Here is an 18502-nt window from a genome sequence, read left to right on the forward strand (position 1 = left end):
TACAAGAAGGCATTTTAAAAGATATCCAACTTTCATAACTGCACCCGCAAGTTGAATTAGTGCCTTCTCGATGCTGGGATGTCTTGATCTTGAATGCTTCTTTTTTTTCTTTGAGTCTAAAGAATTAGACGTTGCTTTAGCGCAACTACGCTCATCTCTAAGGTCTAATATATCAAAAAGTGCATGAACATCTATTAAATTACGTGTTATTAATGCTATTAATACATCGATGTATTTCTTTTCAAAATCAAAAATTGCATCCATCCTACATATTAAATATTTGATTATAAGTAAAACAAACCGAACCAGAATCACAAGCGAAGCTAAACTAGTACGTATCCCATCATTTGAAACGTCCATCCGGGATGCTCCGTCGTTGTAGACACGTGCAACCATCATTTGAAACATCCATCCGGGATGCTCCGTCGTTGTAGACACGTGCAACCATCATTTCAAACATCCATTCGGGATGCTCCGTCGTGTCGTGGACAGACGTGCACTTTATGAGCAACATCGGTGTGCCGACAAGCATTTGGGCCATAACCGAGCCCGGACGATGGTCGTTGGTGTATTTGCCGAACCGCCGACGAGGTATATCCGAACGGCTAGAGGTGGAGTCAGTACTTACATGTGGCCCGAGGGCATTATCGGGATTTGTGTGGACCGGTACCCGGCTAGTCCATGGCACGAAATTGCCTTTAATGGCCTGCCGCACACAAATCTGGCTAGATTCACTCCAAATCCAGTCGCCGATTGTGCTAAAGGTGGGGTGGGGGTTCGACAGCTACACGGCTGCGACGGAGGCGGCTAGGGATGAGAAGGGAGAGGAACGGGGTGTGCCAGAGCTCAGGAAAAGGGGAAATTGAAAAAGAAAAGCATGTGCCACAGGAAATTGAAAAACAAAAGCATGTGCCACCGACGGGCGGGTCAAGGACGGACAAGGGCACGCGTCGCGTCCGTCTGCGCGTGTAAGTTTGGTCACCAACGCAGTCCAAACTTAAACAAAAATGGATTAAAAACGGACATTTGTTCGTTTGCTTCCGCGTGTTGGACCGCGGTTTATTTGTGATCGTGTCGTTGGAGTTGCCCTGAAGGACGGTTGATGCTCACCCGGTACGAGAATCCTCCGTCGGGTGCGCCGTCAGACAGCGGCACGGCCTCCAGGAGACAGCAACATCTCCCGTGCTCGTTTGGCCGTTCCATCCGTGTCGAGGAGGATGTGTCGTGCGGTTTTCTGATGGCTGAACGTTCCTTGTCAGTAGGAGCGACAGCATCATTGTCGGTGAAGAAGTTTTCTGTGCGGTCGCGCCATCAGCCAGTGCGGCGGTGAATCTTACGGCCAGCTTCTTCGTGAAGCAGCTGCGGACAAAATTTTACTCGACGAGACAGAGAACCATGCCGTGGAAAACACCGTCAAGATCAGATTTCAGACTGTGATAGCACCTTGCAGAATCAAATCAAGATGCGGACTCTGGCTTCAGTGTGAAGCCTGTGCGGGCATCGATCTTACCTGAAACTTGTATTCCTGGGCACGGATCGAGAGTCCCACAGGGGATAGGCGTTGGTCCAGCCAGAATCAATCGTGGGGAAAGGAGGCCTGGAGAAGAGCACATGCGTCTCGTTTGAGCAGCCTTTTGGGACGATGAGATGTGGTTGCGACGTCGCCATGGCCAGGCGGCATGGATCGCCACTTATGTTGACCCGCACAGTGCGGCGCGTTCTTGAAGAAAATATTCCCAAGACAAACGGGCGTAGGCCCGGCTCGGGTGGGATTCTTGGCGGGTAGGAGATACTAGGACAGAGCTGGCCAACTTTGATTCCGAGGATTAGTCCAGGGTATTTGTTTTGTTGTGTTCGGTTTGATTGATGAGGATCGCGATCGGGAATACTGCTGTGAATTCGACGCAAAATCCAGAGATACACGATAGAACACCGATGATTTACTTTATCTGTAAAGCGGGACGAAAGCCTGTTTCGAACTGAAAGAAGACGGAGACGGAGGCGACACTGGCACGCCAGGACCGACCGACCGACCGACGACCGGACAACCCAAGGCCGTCGTCGTCGTCGCGCCCCAGGTCCTGGTCCTCGGAAAGCAAAGCAACACGGCAGGATTATTAGCCGGACACAGCGGCGAGCCGGACTGGAGCGTGCGATCAACGACCGGAAACGGCCACGGGCACGGCAGCTGGCGATGGGCTCGGGTAAACTCCGACGTGGAGAGCAGTAAATAAATGAAATCCCACGACGCGTCGTGGAAAAGAAGGAAACGGAGTCGCCATCACCAGATAACCCCGCCCGGGCCTCGGCCGCCCACTTCCACCCTTCCCCCGCCCCCGCCCGCGCAGTATATTCACTCTCACTCGCGTTCCTCCGCCTCCGAACGCGCGCGCGCCGCATAGGAGGGGCGGAGCAGAGGAGAGCAGACCACGCAATGGCGCCGCCGCAGCAGGGGTCGTCGCGTGGCGGCAAGGCCGGCGGCGCCGTCGCGGCCATGGAGATGGGCGGGGCGGGAAGAGCAGGGCGGGCGCCGGCGGAGGCGGGGTGCGCGTGGTCGTGGGCGTGCTGCGCCGTGGCGGCCGGCGTGGCGGCGGTGGGCCTCGCGGGGGCCGGCGTGCTGGTGTGGTGGGCGGTGGCGTTCCACCCGGCGCGGGAGCAGCTCTGGATGGTGCCCGTCGGCCTCGTCCTCCTCGGCACCCCGCTCGTCGCCTGGCTCTCCCTCTTCGCCTCCGGCGCATGCCGCCGCATCGGGACCGCCCACCACCACCACCCGCCTCCGGCCGAGCCATGAGAGACACACGCACGCACGCTCGAACGATCCCGCCACGGCAGCTCCGCGGGCACGCATCGATCAGCGTTTCATTGGGTCCCGACTCTTGATGATCCCGGGTGTAAATCAAATATCCTTTCGGTCGCGCTTGCAGCGGCAGCCATGGTTTATGGTTAGCATAGCTTATACACTCCTCTGTTGTTGGTGTTTCTTGTCGTTTAAGATGATCGGAATGTAAGCAACAGTTGCCGCTACTGTACTGCAGTGGGAATCCGATCTCTCTGCCTCTGCCTTGTATATTTGGTTGGTATGCCCGCAGATTAGTTGGATGAGTACATTTTTTTTGTACTAAAATATATGCGCTTTTACTATTAGGCCCGCAGCTTATTCTATCCACACGCATACGTGGTAAATTCCTCCTCACATACGCTGACCCCAATACGCATGCATGCAAATCAAATCAACAATGTTAGACCTACAGACATTTATTCAAACTAATTCTTTTTATTCACCCATTTAAACTAATTCTTTTCCCCTGATTTTCAATGATGATGGGCTCTTCATCCCCTTATTACCAATCATAATCTTTTACGTTAGTTTGTATATAAGTTTTTTATGTAAACTTTTGTAGGTATTGCATTATACTTTTTATGTAAACTTTTGTAGGTATTGCATTATACTTCCTCTGTTCTTAAATATAAGTCTTTTAAGATATTTAACTAAAAGTCTACATACGGAGCAAAATGAGTGAATCTACATTCTAAAGTATGTCTATATACATTTGTATGTAGTCCATTAATAAAACATTTTTAAAGACTTATATTTAGGAACGTACATGTAAATATGTAATCCGTCTTCCAGATGGAGCCTCCCCCACGTACTCTATTCTACTGGATGGACTCGAGATTCTGCGGACGCAGTCAAGGAATGATGGCAACTGTTGTGTCGTCGCCTTCAAATTCAATCATGCACGGCCTCGGCCTGGGCTCCGGCGTCAGTGAGAGCAAGAGACGGGCTTTGGCAAACTCGTGCGTGGCTCAATGTCTGACGCCAATGTCAGTCGGTACGCGTGAGCGAGTTTGTGTTGCGTGGGGTGCATGGGCCGGCGACGTGGACTCCTCGGAGAGAAGCCGCGCATGCATGTCTCGTGCTGTCAACGTAGCGTACGTAACGTAACTCTCTGGTCGAAAAGGAGAGGAGTGCAGAGGAGGGGCCACGGGACCCGTACCGCCTCGGCCTGGCTGCTGCGACCGGACAAATTAACCTGGAAGAATCCGGCCGTGATCGGAGGGGGGATCGCTTCCGTGCGTCGTGTCTCGGGACTACTGCATGCGCCGCTGCTTTTGTGTACTCCTACGTGTTTCTCGATCGGATACGCTGCTGGATTCTCGTCCACGCGTGCGCCCACGGCTGCCGCACCAAAAAGTCGTTTGGCAGTGCAGGTTTCGGGGTAAAAAAAATATTTAGGAAAAGAGAATTACCTTCTGCTTCTGCATCTGCAACAGGTTTCAGAGTGGTTGGAGCGTCTAGAGCTGTGATGGATTAAGTCGGCCCCGGATTAATTCGGCCCCTCAAACGCGACGCACGCCTCATAATTACTACTCCCTTCGTTTCTAAATACGTATAAGTCTTTTCAGAGGTTTCAGTACAAAACCACATACACACGTATATAGACATACTTTAGAGTGTAGATTTATTTATTTTGCTTCATATGTAGTTCATTAGTGAAATCTTTAACAAGACTTATACAATATTTAGGAACGGAGGGAATAATACTTTGCATCTGTGTATTTTATGTTTGTCTCAAAAAAAATTTGTGTATTTTATATCGAACACCCATTACGAAAAATCCTTTTTAAAACCGGGCCCCAATGAGGCCGATTGATGAAAAAGAATCAAATTCATTAAAATTTGTGTTTTAACATCTCAAAGAATTCTGAAAAGTATTATGAATATATTCAAAGGCATAATGTATAAGTGTGTGAGTTTCATGAAAAAATACGTTGAAATGATGATTGTGCAAAAAAGTAAAATCTAAGCTTTTTAACACATGATACTATTCATTCTTTCAGCCTATGGATTTGTTTTTTGTATAGATCGTATTTTAAGGTACTTCATCTTGAAAATTTACACACATGCATAACATTCTTGTTTACTTGTATAATTTTGTAAAAGAAAATTCGAAACTGAAATTTTTGAATTTTGGATATTTTTCAAAAAAGGCCTCCATTGAGGCCGAGAGCGAAAACACGACACTCAACCATTTCCATACTACACATGCAATATTAAGCTATTTTACATGATTAAACATTGAACACTAAAATTAAATGGAAACAAACATAAAATCAACTACGAACGAACATCAAACATCATCTAAGAATCATTTTAGTTTCAAGGGACAAAGCTTTTAAACTTCTACAACTAAAATCTATTGAAACATATGCAGGGGTCACCGCTTCCTTGCCGGGCCTTTGCCCTTTGGGTTGCCGACGCAACTGTAGCCGTCCACAGCGATGGAGGGTCTTAGTTGTTGGAGTGCTAGAGTTTGAGAGGATGATGAGCACCTTTATCCAACGTACCGCCCTATCTTGCTCCTCATTTAGAGCAAGTTTAATAGAGCCCTCAAATCCTCAAACCCCTAAAAATAACTGTTTTTTTTACAGTTTTTGTCAAAAAAATACCGTGGACTAAAACCTCTAAACGCTCAAACCCGTGAAAATAATTAGAGGTCCAACCCTCAAATTGTTTCCCAACCTGTAGAAGTGAGTGTTGGGAAGAAAAACTCCCCCCAACCCGCACTCCCCTTTCCTCTCGCGCGGGAGGGAAATTTCATCCCCACTTCCCCGGCTCCTCCCGCCGCCTCGCCCCGCGCCGGCCATGGAGGCCTCCGCCGCCGCCGCGCCCGCCCCGCCCCCGACCGTGGCCGACGTGGTGGCGGCGACCCACGTCGGGGCCAAGCGGCGCCGGGCGGGCCTCGCACCGCCTCCTCCCGCCTCCCCGGCTCCCGTCCCCGCCCCGGCGCCCGCCCCCGCCTCCGCGCCCACTCCCAAGAAGAGTTGGCCGAAGGCGGCCTCCCATGGGCTGCGAGGGGCTTCCTCCAAGGTCGTCGGCTCGTCCTCGGCCGTGAACAAGCCGCGGAAGAAGCCCGCGGCCCCGCCCGCCGTCGTCGCCGAATCTCCTCCCGCCGCGCACGAGGTGTTCGAGGAAATGGCAACCCCATCCTTGTTCATGGACCTCCTCCAAGACGCGGATGTGGACCTCGGGGCTCCGCCTCTAGAACCCTTTAGGGTTGGTGACGACTTGGAGGAAGATGAGGAGGATGAAGGGGATGACGAGGAGGAGGTGGCCGAGATAGGGGAGGAGGCATTCACCGCAGCTTCCCGCCCACACGCGCGGTCGACAAACTACACCGAGGCGGAAGATATCCTCTTGGTTCGTGCTTGGACAGCTGTGGGGATGGATGCAAGCACCGGCATCGATCAAACTGGTAAATGGTATTGGCAAAGGATCGAGGACAACTATTGTAGGATCAAGCCGAAGAATAGTGGGTTCATTTCTCGCACTTACTGGTCGCTTCAAGGCCGGTGGGAGTTGATGAAGCCCGCTTGTGCTCGTTGGAGTGCGGCCATGGACCAAGTGAGGGATGCACCACCTAGTGGAACCGTGGAGAGTGACTGTGAGTACATATCTCTTCACTATTTTGATTATGTGTGTGTACTATGCTATTGGTGGGTTTTTATGTGATTATGTGTGGTTGATAGGAGACAATTGCCGGCATGAGGTACAAGGAGATGGCCGCTTCCAAGGGCAAGCCATTCCCATTTAAGCATGCTTGGGCAATTCTTCAAACCTTTGACAAGTGGAAGTTGAGGGATCAAGAGACCGCACCCAAGAAGTCGGCAATGCTTAGGATGGATGATAGTGAAGATGAGGAGGAGAGGAACTTGGGCAAGCCCGAGGGAACCAAGAAGGGCAAGCTAAGGGTGAAGATGGAAGGAGAGGCGTCAAGCCTAAGGGAGAAGATGGAGCACATGATGAAGGCAGGAGAGGAATTGACAACGAAGACATTGGAGACGAAGCTTCTTATCACCGAGAAGAAGAAAGAGGTCAAGCTTGCACAAGTTGAAGCAAAGCGTGAAGAAGCAAAGCGTAAGGCCGACTTGAAGGAGAGGATGATCAAGCTCAAAGAGGCAAAGGTATGGAAAGAACTCATGGTGGAAGAGAAGGAGCACATGAAGATGTCCAAGAAGGACATGGATCAAGACCAATTGCAATGGTGGAAGGACTACAAGGAGGACATTGCGGAGAGGAAGAGGATGTTGTGTGGTGCGTTCTCTACTTTTCGAGGTGACACTCCGATGAGTAGTTGTGCCGATGGTGGTGTGGACGACTCCACCAGCGCCTATGGAGATGCTTGATGGAGCCCACATGTGGTCTAGGAGATGGCGCCGAGGTGCAACTTTTTGGTGATGGTGCCGATGAGAGGGGGAAGATGATGATTTTGTGATGTAAACTATTAAACCATGCATCAATGATTGTCATTTGGTAGTTTGTTTAGTGGTTGATTGTGTTCTTGTAGTCATAAATTGTGAGATGTCAAATGATAGATTTAAAGTTTGGGGTTGAGGCAAAGACTAGAACCCTCAAACCCAACCCTTAAAGTAGTTTAAGGGTTGGGTTTAAGGGTTCTAGCCTTTGCCCCTGTTTTTTAACCCTTAAAAATGCCAAAACTGGCACTTCTCAACCCTTAAAACTGCTTTAAGGGTTTGAGGGTTCTACTAGACATGCTCTTAACTTGGCGACCCGAGCCGCCTTCGTCGCTGTGTCCTTCGCCTCGCGTTTTGACTGTTTAATAGCAAAACTGGAGCACATTGGCGTTCTTCCGTCGGAGGCGGCGCGCGTCGTCTTCTCCGTCGTAAGGGGACGACTATACATCTATTCGTGAAGGCGTTCATCCTCGTCGGGCTCCACCTGCATCCTGCGACGACGAAGCACAGACTTCTCTGCTGCTTCCCTTTCCCTTGCGTGGTGCCTCTCGCGGCAGGTGGTGCACGCCTTCGATTTCGGAGTGTGTGTGTGGGCCGGCGACGCGGGCAATAGCACTCATTATTGTCGTGTGTGAAGGAGCGACCAACAGGGGAAAGAGACGATGCTGGACCTGACGGAGCCGCATTCTCGTGAGAAGGGTTTTGAGAGGTCCGATTAAATTGAGTTCTTGTGACCGGTCTCTAACGGACGGCTTGTCTGGTCGTTTGCGATGGGTAGGAGAGACGATCAGGTCAGACACATGCGGACGACGCAAGCACATAAAACGTTTGTTTTGTGTCTGGCGTTGATCCAAACGTGAGATAAATTTATGTAAAAAATGGATTGGTAAAGACACAAGACGGACACACAATGAAAATGTGTCTCCACATTAGGCCATCATTTTTATACTCGTGGATCTATACAGACTTGGACGGACGAAATGGGTCCTCGCTGGGTTGCTCTTACAGCGAAACAATTAGGTAGTGGAGCGGTAGGCACGAATTTAACAATTAGGTAGTGGAGGGGTAAGCACGAATTTTAGTTAATCAAACGACAACGTGCTGTCCATCCAACTCGTGGATTCGCATCCCGTTTCCTGCGATGGATGCATGCATGCCTGCCTGCCCACTGGAGCGATCGAGCATCGCCTACAGGAGCAACGACACGGGGATACCCGACGGTAGCTAGCAGGCGGCGAACCTTGCGAGTTCCGATGCCTGGCCAGGCAGGCTATAGCCATAGCCGCCTAGCTAGCTAGCTACACTCCGAGCTGAGGTTGAGGCAAGGTGGTCTAGAGGGTGCTTGATACGTTTTAGTTCCATAACTAAAAATAATAAATAATGAGACTAAAATTTATTAGCCTCATCCATGCTTGGATTCAAATACTAAAGAGACTAAAATCAAGTTAATGAACATTTATTATCCTCCAAACCCTCCAATCCAGAATTTGCCCGAGGAGTTACATGAGGAGAGAGATGACTAATGCACATTTTAATAGGGTACCCCTGATTAAAAGATTTTAGCCTTAAGACAAGTTTTAGCCTCTTTTTAGTCAGGGGTGCTTGGAACTTTAGAGGGTGCTTGGATACATTTCAGTCCCATGACTAAAAGTAATGAGACTAAAACTTGCTAGCCTCATCCATGCTTGGATCCAAGTACTAAATAGACTAAAATCAAGTTAATGAGCATTTATTATCCTCCAAACCATCCAATCCAGAACTTGCATGAGGAGTTAAATGAGGAGAGAGAGGACTAATGCACTTTTTAGTAGGGGTACCCCTGACTAAGGCCCTGTTTCTTTAAAAAGTCCTAGGACTTTTTTTTAGTCCCAACTAAAAAGTCTGTAGTCCCTATTCGTTTTTTTCCAAGGACTAAACATGGACTAGAGGTCATTAAATGACATGCAAAAAGACCATGTTAACCCTAGTAATATACTAAAAGTTATTAAATAACATGCTAAAAGTAGGGGCACTGTTAGAAAAAGTGCCAAAAAAGTGCCAAAAAGTCCTTCCATAGGGACTTCTTCTTTAGTCCCAAATACCCACCTTTTAGTCCTTAAAAGTCCCTCCTGTTTCTTTCACATGAGACTAAAAAAAAAACTTTCTTTACATAAAAAAGTCTCTAGAAAGAAACACACCCTAAAAGATTTTAGCCTTAAGATTAGTTTTAGCCTCTCTTTAGTCAGGGGTGCTTGAAACTTACTAGTTTTAACCAGACTAGTTTTAGTCCCATGGATCCGAACACCCTCTTACTTTGCGTGCCAACGGTAACCGGTCCGGTCCGGCGGCGTGGAGTCCCGATATATATGCGATGCTGCGCCGGTCACGGGCGGGCGCGCGAGGCCCCGGGGCCGGTGCCACTCGGTGCCGCGTCGACCCGGGAAGGCGGCCATGTGGTGACGTGAACATGGCGGCCTACCTTGACTAGGCAGCCGGAGTTGCAAGGTGATCGATCAACCGGGACTAGCTTGCAAGCTGCAACTTGCGTGGCCCGACGAAAGCGATCAGTTTCCTCTCGTTGAATTGATTCCATCTGTGTGTTCGATGTGTCCATGATTGGACGAGGCAGTGTTGACCTCTTTGTCCTTTACGGCTGAGACTACCCATAATGCGAGTAAGAGGGTGTTTGATACGTTTTAGTTCCGTAAAGTAGTGGGATTAAAATTTGCTAGCCTCATTCATGCTTGGATTCAAATATTAAAGAGACTAAAATCAAGTTAATGAACATTTATTATTCTTCAAACCCTTCAATCCAGAACTCGCATGTGTTAAAGCAGAGGAGTTAAATGAGAAGAGAGAGGACTAATCCACATTTTAGTAGGGTATCCCTGACTAAAAAGTTTTAGTCTTAAGACTAGTTTTAGCCCCTCTTTAGTCAGGGGTGCTTGGTACTTTAGCAACTTAAAGAGACTATTTTTAGTCAGACTAGTTTTAGCCCCTTGGATCCAAGCACCCTCTAAGGCCAACTCCACTGCACGATCCAAAATCATCCGGGTGTGTCCGTTTGAGGTAAAACGAACAAAATAGACGACCCACCGTACGGGAGCATACCCGCTTTTTGCCATGTCCGTGTCCGTTTCTACCCTATTTTTACAGCAAAGTTGGTCTGGGTTGGGGCCAAAGCGGACAGAAAACGTCCGCCTTCGCGCCCTCTTCGTCCGCCTGTGTTCGCGTCTGGACCACATGTCACCCTTTCTCCCCATCTTCTCTCCTGTGACTACCATGCGCGGCGGCGTGGCGCGACGGCGCGGGCGCGACGAGGCAGGGCGGGGCGCGGGAGCGGCGGTGAGGCAGGGGCGGGGCGCGGGCGCGGGAGGGGCGTTGGGCGCAGGCGCGGCAGGGCGCGGCGCGGCAGCGGCAGGGCGCGCGCACGGGAGCGGCAGCCGCAGGGCGTGGGCGCGGCAGCGGCAACGGCAACTCATTATAAGGATTTCGACAAAGCGAGTTTATTCATTACTAAAGCCGAAGTCAGTAGGAGTACTATTATGAAGAAATTCAGACCTCGAGCTCAGGGCACGGGCGCGGGAGCGGCCGGATCTAACCAAATTCTTAGAAAAAGGGTAAAAATGGGGTAGGAGCGTTGGATGGAAGGACTTTGTTCGGCCTCTGTCTGACGTTCGCTGTCCGTTTTTCTATCCCAAACGGACAAAATCCGGACAAACCGGGCGTCGGTTTGGGTCCGTTTCTATCCTATTTCTAAACCAAAGTTGGTTTTGGTTTAGGACCAAAGCGAACAGAAAACGTCCGCCTTCGCGTCCTCTTCGTCCGCCTGTGTTCGCCTCTGGACCACATGTCACCCTTTCTCCCCATCTTCTCTCCCGCGACTACCATGCATCGGCGGCGTGGCGCGGCGCCGCGGGCCCGACGAGGCAGGGTGGGGCACGGGAGCGGCGCCGAGGCAGGGGCGGGGCGCGGGCGCGGGAGGGGCGCTGGGTGCAGGCGTGGCAGGGCGCGGCGCAGCAGCGGCAGGGCGCGTGCACGGGAGCGGCAACCACAAGGAGCGGCAGCGGCAACGGCAACTCATTATAGGGATTTCGACAAAGCAAATTTATTCATTACTAAAGCCGAAGTCAGTAGGACTATTATTATGAAGAAATTCAAACCTCGAGCTCAAGGCGCGGGCGCGGGAGCGGCCGGAACCAAGTTCTCAGAAAATGCGGTAGAAATGGGGTAGCAGCGTTGGGTGGAAGGACTTTGTTCGGCCTGTGTCTCGCGTTCGCTGTCCGTTTTTCTATCCCAAACAGACAAAATTCAGACGAAACCGGACGTCGGTTTGGGGTCGTGCGGTGGAGTTGGCCTAACATAGGTAGTAACATAAATGTCGCCTAAAAAAAGTATAATGTGACAACTAATAAATGAGAAGAGAGAGAAATTAAATAACCTAGTATGTTATTAGCTCTGTGAGTAACATAACGGATAGCAAGACAAGATGAGTCTATAGTCTAATAAATGATAAATTCAATATTACTATCACTATGTTACTATCCACTATGAAGCGAGTAACTTAAACTAATAACCACTATATGTTACTCCCTCCGTTCCTAAAAATAAGTCTTTTTAGAGATTTCACTAGTAGACTATATACGGATGTATATAGACATACTTTAGAGTGTAGATTTATTCATTTTGCTACGTATGTAGACTTCTAGTAGAATTGCTTAAAAGACTTATATTTTGAAACGGAGGGTTTACTTTTTATTGTGAGTAGTCTGAGGGCGACGGGAAGGGCATTTGCTAAATGAGCACCTAAAATCGCGCTCCCGGTGATTCAAACTCGCGAGTTGTGACCGCCTCTTTCGATCCAACTGCACTAACCAGGACAACTACAGCCGTGATAGACTAAATTCGTCCCCTCAAAATGCTTGTGAACACGTTGATTAAATCTTAAATTTTATTTTTCACAACCGAACATCTCATATGGCAAATTTTAAATGGAAAATATATCACAACGAACAGTTTGTCCGAACGCTCAGCCGGCCGCGCTCGTGTCGTTGAATTAGATAAGGATCCCACGTCCTTAAGTGCAGCACCCACAGGTTTCATATAACGTTGCCTTCGAGCCCAACCTCATCCCTTCACACGATCTGTTCTTCGGTCACCTCTCTTCTCGTACAAACATGTAGGGAACCTGTACATCATCACCACAAGAAGCTTCCCCATCCATTTTGAGAAGCGGAGGATCGTACATGAGAAGAGGCTCGAGCGATTGCCAGGCCGTATGGATCTGTCGCTAAGTTCGATCGACTCGACATTAGCTTTCTCGCTTCATAAATATCGCCATATCTTTAATAGAAACAATGTTTGAAAATATATTTTAAATTTGAGAAAAAATATAGAACAATTATTCAAAAGTGTACTAATATATTTAGGAAATAGGAACATTTAAAAGTGTAGAGAAAATTTTAAATTCTGAACAAAACGAAAAAAATAAAAAAATGTTAAAAATTCCGAAGTTTTTTGTTGTAAATTGAACATTATCTGAAAACACGAACAATTGTTTTGAAAACAGAACCATATTTGAAAATAGATAGCAATTTTTAAAAATTCACATACATTTTTTAATTCTGAAATTTCTAAAAGCCATTTTGAAATTCGTCAGAAAAAATAACTACCAATTATTTTGAAACAGGAACATTTTTTGAAATTCCAGAAAAAGATTTGGAAACGCAAACATATTTTGAAACTTCCGAACAAAATTTGAAAATACTAATATTTTTCAGAAATTGTGCATAAAATTTAAACTAGAACATTTTTTGAAACACCTAAAGAATAAGAGAACATTACCAGTTTTTGAAATTTATGAACAAGTTTTCAATTTGTGGATACATTTTTTAAAAACAAAAAAAAATCGAAAAATAGGATTTTTTGCAAATAATGACCAGTTTTTTCAACGGGAACATTTTTTGAACTCACGAAAAATAGACATTTTGCAAACAATTGTTGAAACTTGAACAATTTTTAAATTGGACTAGACTATGTTCCGTTTGATCGACACACAGTAACATATCCGAACCATCCGTGATTTCTCTCTTTCTTAGAGCATCTTCAATCACGGCCTAACAGACCCCAAAAGCATTTTTGAACTAATGACGCTAAAAAAGTCTCCCAGTATTGCCCCCATCTTTACATTTTTTGCCGGATTTGACCCAAAAAATGGGTTGGCATCCCTGAGGCAAACCCAGGGAGCTGGGGCACTTGGGGGGCTAATTTCGCTGGCATGAAGGCGGTGGCCCACCCGCCACCGTCTCTCTTCCCTCTCTCCTCCCTTTCTCTCCCTGGCCCACCCACATGCTCCCCTCCGCAAACAACCATCCTCTCTCTCTCCCTCCACGCACATACGAACACGATCCCCGGGGGACGCAACGAGTGGACAAATTGTCTTCCCGGGCCAAAATTTTCGTCGGCAACCTCCCAAACAACGAAAAAAAAATGCTTCATCGAGGGCCAAACAGTTGGAGATGCCCTTAACTTGCATGCATGAGTTCCATCTTAATTTTATTTGTACTTTCTATTCGTGTCCGTTATCCACTAGCACTTAATTATCTGCTACTAGTCATATACATGTAGAAAAAACAAAGTTAATGATTTCATAAAAGATTCCTCTCAATGCGAAAATTCAAAATGTTTTGTGAATCAAACCGCCATTCTAATTGAAAAATCATTTTTAAATGAAATATTCATAGCAAGCAGATCTTTGAAATTAGATTTCATATTGATATGTTCCGACGACGTTTTTTTGGGTCAAAAGTTATCAAGCCGAAGCTATGTAAGTTATTACGTCTTTGCCTCATAAGTTACCATATTTTTCATATAGAAATTACCGCGGGGGGGGGGGGGGGGATCATCAACCCACCTTCTCCCCATGGGCAAATGAACTAGAGGATAGAATAACTGATGTTATCCTAGATTCCCCTATATTTTAAATCTTCAAAATATTTTGTAGATTAAACTACCGGTCTGATTGAAAACTCGTTTTCACATAAAAGATTTGTCGCGACAATACCTTTAAAAATAGATCCCATATTGATATGTTCCAACGCTTTCTTTTATCAAAATTTACCAGGCTCGGGCTAAGTAAGTTATCATGTCTTTGTTAACTAAGTTAAATCTTGTTTAAATATAAATTAACAAGGCATAAAAATGGTCCTTCAACCTTCTCTCGGCATGCAAATGAACTAGAGGACATAATTGCTGATGTCATTCTAGATTTTCCCCTATTTCAAAATTTCAAAATGGTTTGCAACTCAAAACCGTCGGTCCATCGAAATTCCGTTTTGCAGCTCTAACCTTCTTAAAAACCTTGGCTTAAAGTTATCGTAATATTTGTGTGTGATTTGTCACGTATATGATGCGTATAGTACCAAACTATTTACACGAAGGTTATCGGGGGTATGCTTTTAAACAACCCACTCGTCAAAGTTATCAGGACCGAGGCATATAAGTTATCAGATCTGCGATTGTGAGTTACCATGCTATTCATCCAAAGTTATTGGGGGATATTTCATCATCCCCTTCCCCCATGGCAAAGTTATCACGAACGTGATACATAAGTTATCTAGTTTGTGATATCTAAGTTATCTTGTTATTCATATAAAAGTTACGAGGAGGATATTTCGGTCCTGTTTGAAACTCTCTAGCTTCTCAAAACTCCATAATTTCAGCTTCTCATCCTGGCTTCTATCTCCACACATCGACTTTCATCCGTTCTGCAACAAGGACAGTTCTCCATCGCCACCTTGGGCTTGCAGTGGCTGCTGGCCTCTCTAACGCCATATTGGGGCGGCTGGGCTATTGTAAGGGAACCTTCCACCTAGCTCACCTTCGCTACAGGTCGTCTTCAACCTTCAATCACACATAGAAACAAACTCGACACACAGGGTGTGCTTGGTTTCACAATGACGTGAAATCGGACGGGTTGGTTCCTTCCCTAGCAGTCGTTCTCGTATTTAGTTGGGTTAAGAATCGGAATGGGGTCATCTGCATGCAGGAAATATTTCCTCCAGATGCTTCTCCGAGTGATTCCGTCGATTTTGAGGAATCGACTAGTTATTCGTCCATGAAAGCAAAGAAAAAGAGAAATAACCAAGCAATTCTCACCGCGTTCACCCCGCACCCGAACAAAAGTTTTCATGGTTATTTTTTTTGTGATACTTTTTTGTGATTATTTTTTCATGGTTATTTTTTTGTTTTGTGATTATTTTTTTCATGATTGGCGTATTATTATGGGATTTTTGGTTTAGGTCAAATATTTGATATGCATATGAAAGGTAATCGCACCAAGGTGAGTTGAATCAGATTCTTGTCATTTTACCTCTATGACCAAACACAAGAATGAAACCAACCCATGACATTTTTCATCTTCAATGGAAGACAAGAATGAAACCAACCCATTCCTTTGGAATGAGACCATGCCTTTCCATGCTTCCCGATTTTCAAACCAAACACACCCATAACTACTACCAATATTACACATCAAATCAGGTGATTTAGACCTTGAATCACATCAACGTGAACATCAAATTTGTCGCCCTATTCACCGCTAATCCATTTTGTCAAAGTGCACAAACTGTTGTTCATTAACAACGGAGATAAAAAAAATGCATCCATCATGGCCGGACTAGAGTGTTTTTATATATGCACTAGAGCATCAAGGACTTGGGGCACGCTAATGGGGTGGAACATGGAGGAGAGGAGGCGGCGAGGCAAGTTGCTGTGAAGCTGGCATGGCAGCTACACGTGCTAACGAGGGGTGGCGGTGGCGGGTAACCCTAGCGCTCGGGCTAGAGAAAGTAGTCGTGGTGTACCTGTTTGAGCGAGGAATAGCAGGGTCGAAGTGTTTTGTTTCGAGGTGGCATTCTATTCGTAAATAAGAGAAACTGCAGATTCCTGAAAACGTGGAGCTGGGTTTCCCGAGCTTCATCAAATTGCACTACTAGCTGATATGGCTTCATTAATGGGGACCGTTACGCGTCGGCGCGTCGGTCGAAATTTTGACCGGTAGGCTCCCTAGTGTTCGATCAAGTGCGCGTTAAGGGCCCTGATTAACGCATCGGTTGGGTCATCGTCTTCCTCCCTTCTCGCATACGTTTGAAGGGAAAAAAGGATGATTGCGATGCTCGCCGACAGCCTCGCGCTTGTCCTCGGTCACCCGCGCTCACTGGCTACCCCGCGAACCCCGCGTTCGGCCCCGACCATCTACGCTCGCCGTCTTCCGTCACTGTCAAGGAAGACGCCTCGTTGGTCATAGCCTCGGTTGTAGCAAAATCGACCTCACACGCTCCAGCAAAATGACCTCGCTGGTCATAGCATGGCCGTTCGGTTGTAGCATTTTGTATCACCGATTGTAGCAAAAGTCTACAACGGGTTGCACCAAAAACATCACTGCCTTTGGCTGTAGCTGGTTGTGCATGCCGTTTCTCCGGTTGAAGCTTTTCAAAAATAGCATTGCAACAATCTTGCAACCGGTAGCATGCTGCTTGTAGCTCCTTCGCTCTCTTTTTGGTTCCAGCAAAAAAATCCGGTTGAAGCTTTTTGCAAAGCGGTTTGATGCTTTTCAATTCAATGGTATGCCCAACTACTTCTCATTCAAAGTTTCATTGGTAACATTAAGCACTCCTTTTATCTCATTACAGACAATGTCATGCACCCCCTTGCTGAAAAATATGGATGACCTAGCATAATTAATTCTCTGTCCTATTGCCTAACTGTATATTTCCAACACTTGGTTCACCTCGGTAGCACCTACACCATTTGCCTTGAAGAATAACACGTTGTAATCAGCGAATAGGAGATGGTATATTGGTGGTGATCTCTATTAGTTTTTTTTAGGGGTTGGTGACCTCTATTAGTGATTTTGCAATGGGAGGTATACCCATGGGTGGGGCGGCCCAATAACCCGTTCACTTCATAGAAACAAACACTTTTGGGTGGATCCTATTTGCTGCTGTCAGCGGCAAATAGATGGGACCACACCCACGGGCGGGGGAAATTGGGCTAACCGGGTTCGGGTTTCCATTTGTGCATTCGCTAAGCTGCTACCTGATCTTTTGTTTGTTTTTCGCTTGGTTTTTCTTTATATTTATTTGGTTTTGGTTTTGTTTCTTTTTTTTGGTATTATCATTTCTTTTTTAATTTTGATTTTCTTAAATGCATGATGATTTTTTTAATTTGTACCGAGCATATATATACTCCCTCCATCCCAAAATAAGTGACTCAAAAACTATACGATGAATTTCTATTTCCTAATATACAGTGAACTTTTTCAAGATATACTGACGACTGTTTTTAATACAAGATAAAAAAAATATAGTAAGAACAATAAATGGATATGTTTCTTTTTTGAGCACACACCAAACATTTTTGCAAAAAAATATATAGAAAAACTGAAGGAAAACCAATCTTCCAACAACATGTTCTTTTGTAAGTGGGGAAAATATAAAAACCTCTGGAATAAGCATTCCCTAAGTGTACCCATTTCTGCTCGCTCAGGCGTCACCTGAGCATCTTAACACGCGTGGTCGTCGACTAGGATTAGATCTCCGCACGTTTTGCTCTGAAGGAAAAAAATGAAAAAAATCAGTTGCTCACAAAGATCAAGCTCGTTCCTTCAACTTTTTCGAATATATTTGAAGATCATATTCATGATTATTTTTAAAGTCACAAATATATAAAAAGTTAATATATTTTGAAAATCATGTATTAAAAATATTAGCTAAGAAGATAAGGAGAAAGGAACAAAGCAAAAAATATATAACAAATCATTTGAATATCTGGAAAAGAAAAAAGGGTGTAAAAATATGTAAACGCAATCGTTTAGGACCAGCGCGCCGGCCGAACCGTTCGGCAGGCCGCACGGGACCGCGCGCCCGCGCCCGCGGAGTGGGCATGCAACATTTTTTTTGTTTAAATTGTTGCAAGCGTTATTTTTTTGCTACAACCGTCCAGTAAAAAAGCTGCATATACGTTTGGTTGCAACTCCAGTTCGTCGGATTTTTCGTTACAATCGATGTTTTTTATTTTTGCTACAACCGTGTTAATTTTTGCTACAACCGGCATTATTTTTTGCTGCAACCGTTTACTAAAAAAGTTGCATACACGTCATGTAAATATTTGTTACAACCGGCGTTTGACTTTTGCTACCACGCACCATCAACTTTGTTTTTTTGCTACAATCACGTAGATACTTTTTTTGCTACAAATTTTGCTT

The 18502-nt window shown here is 46.2% G+C and overlaps 1 protein-coding gene across 1 annotated transcript; it reads left to right on the forward strand.

Annotated features, from left to right (window-relative positions):
* Positions 1-1940: 1940 nt before the first annotated feature.
* Positions 1941-3144, forward strand: LOC123447349. The gene has a single exon (XM_045123945.1). It carries the CDS (start codon positions 2435-2437, stop codon positions 2789-2791), a length of 357 nt encoding a protein of 118 aa, XP_044979880.1. The 5' UTR covers positions 1941-2434; the 3' UTR covers positions 2792-3144.
* The last annotated feature ends 15358 nt before the right edge of the window (positions 3145-18502 follow it).

This window comes from Hordeum vulgare, chromosome 4H (assembly GCF_904849725.1).
Source record: "Hordeum vulgare subsp. vulgare chromosome 4H, MorexV3_pseudomolecules_assembly, whole genome shotgun sequence".
Taxonomy (NCBI): domain Eukaryota; kingdom Viridiplantae; phylum Streptophyta; class Magnoliopsida; order Poales; family Poaceae; genus Hordeum; species Hordeum vulgare.

Coding starts and splice junctions, on each gene's coding strand:
- LOC123447349 (XM_045123945.1), top strand. CDS start 2,435: ATGGCGCCGCCGCAGCAGGGGTCGTCGCGTGGCGGCAAGGCCGGCGGC.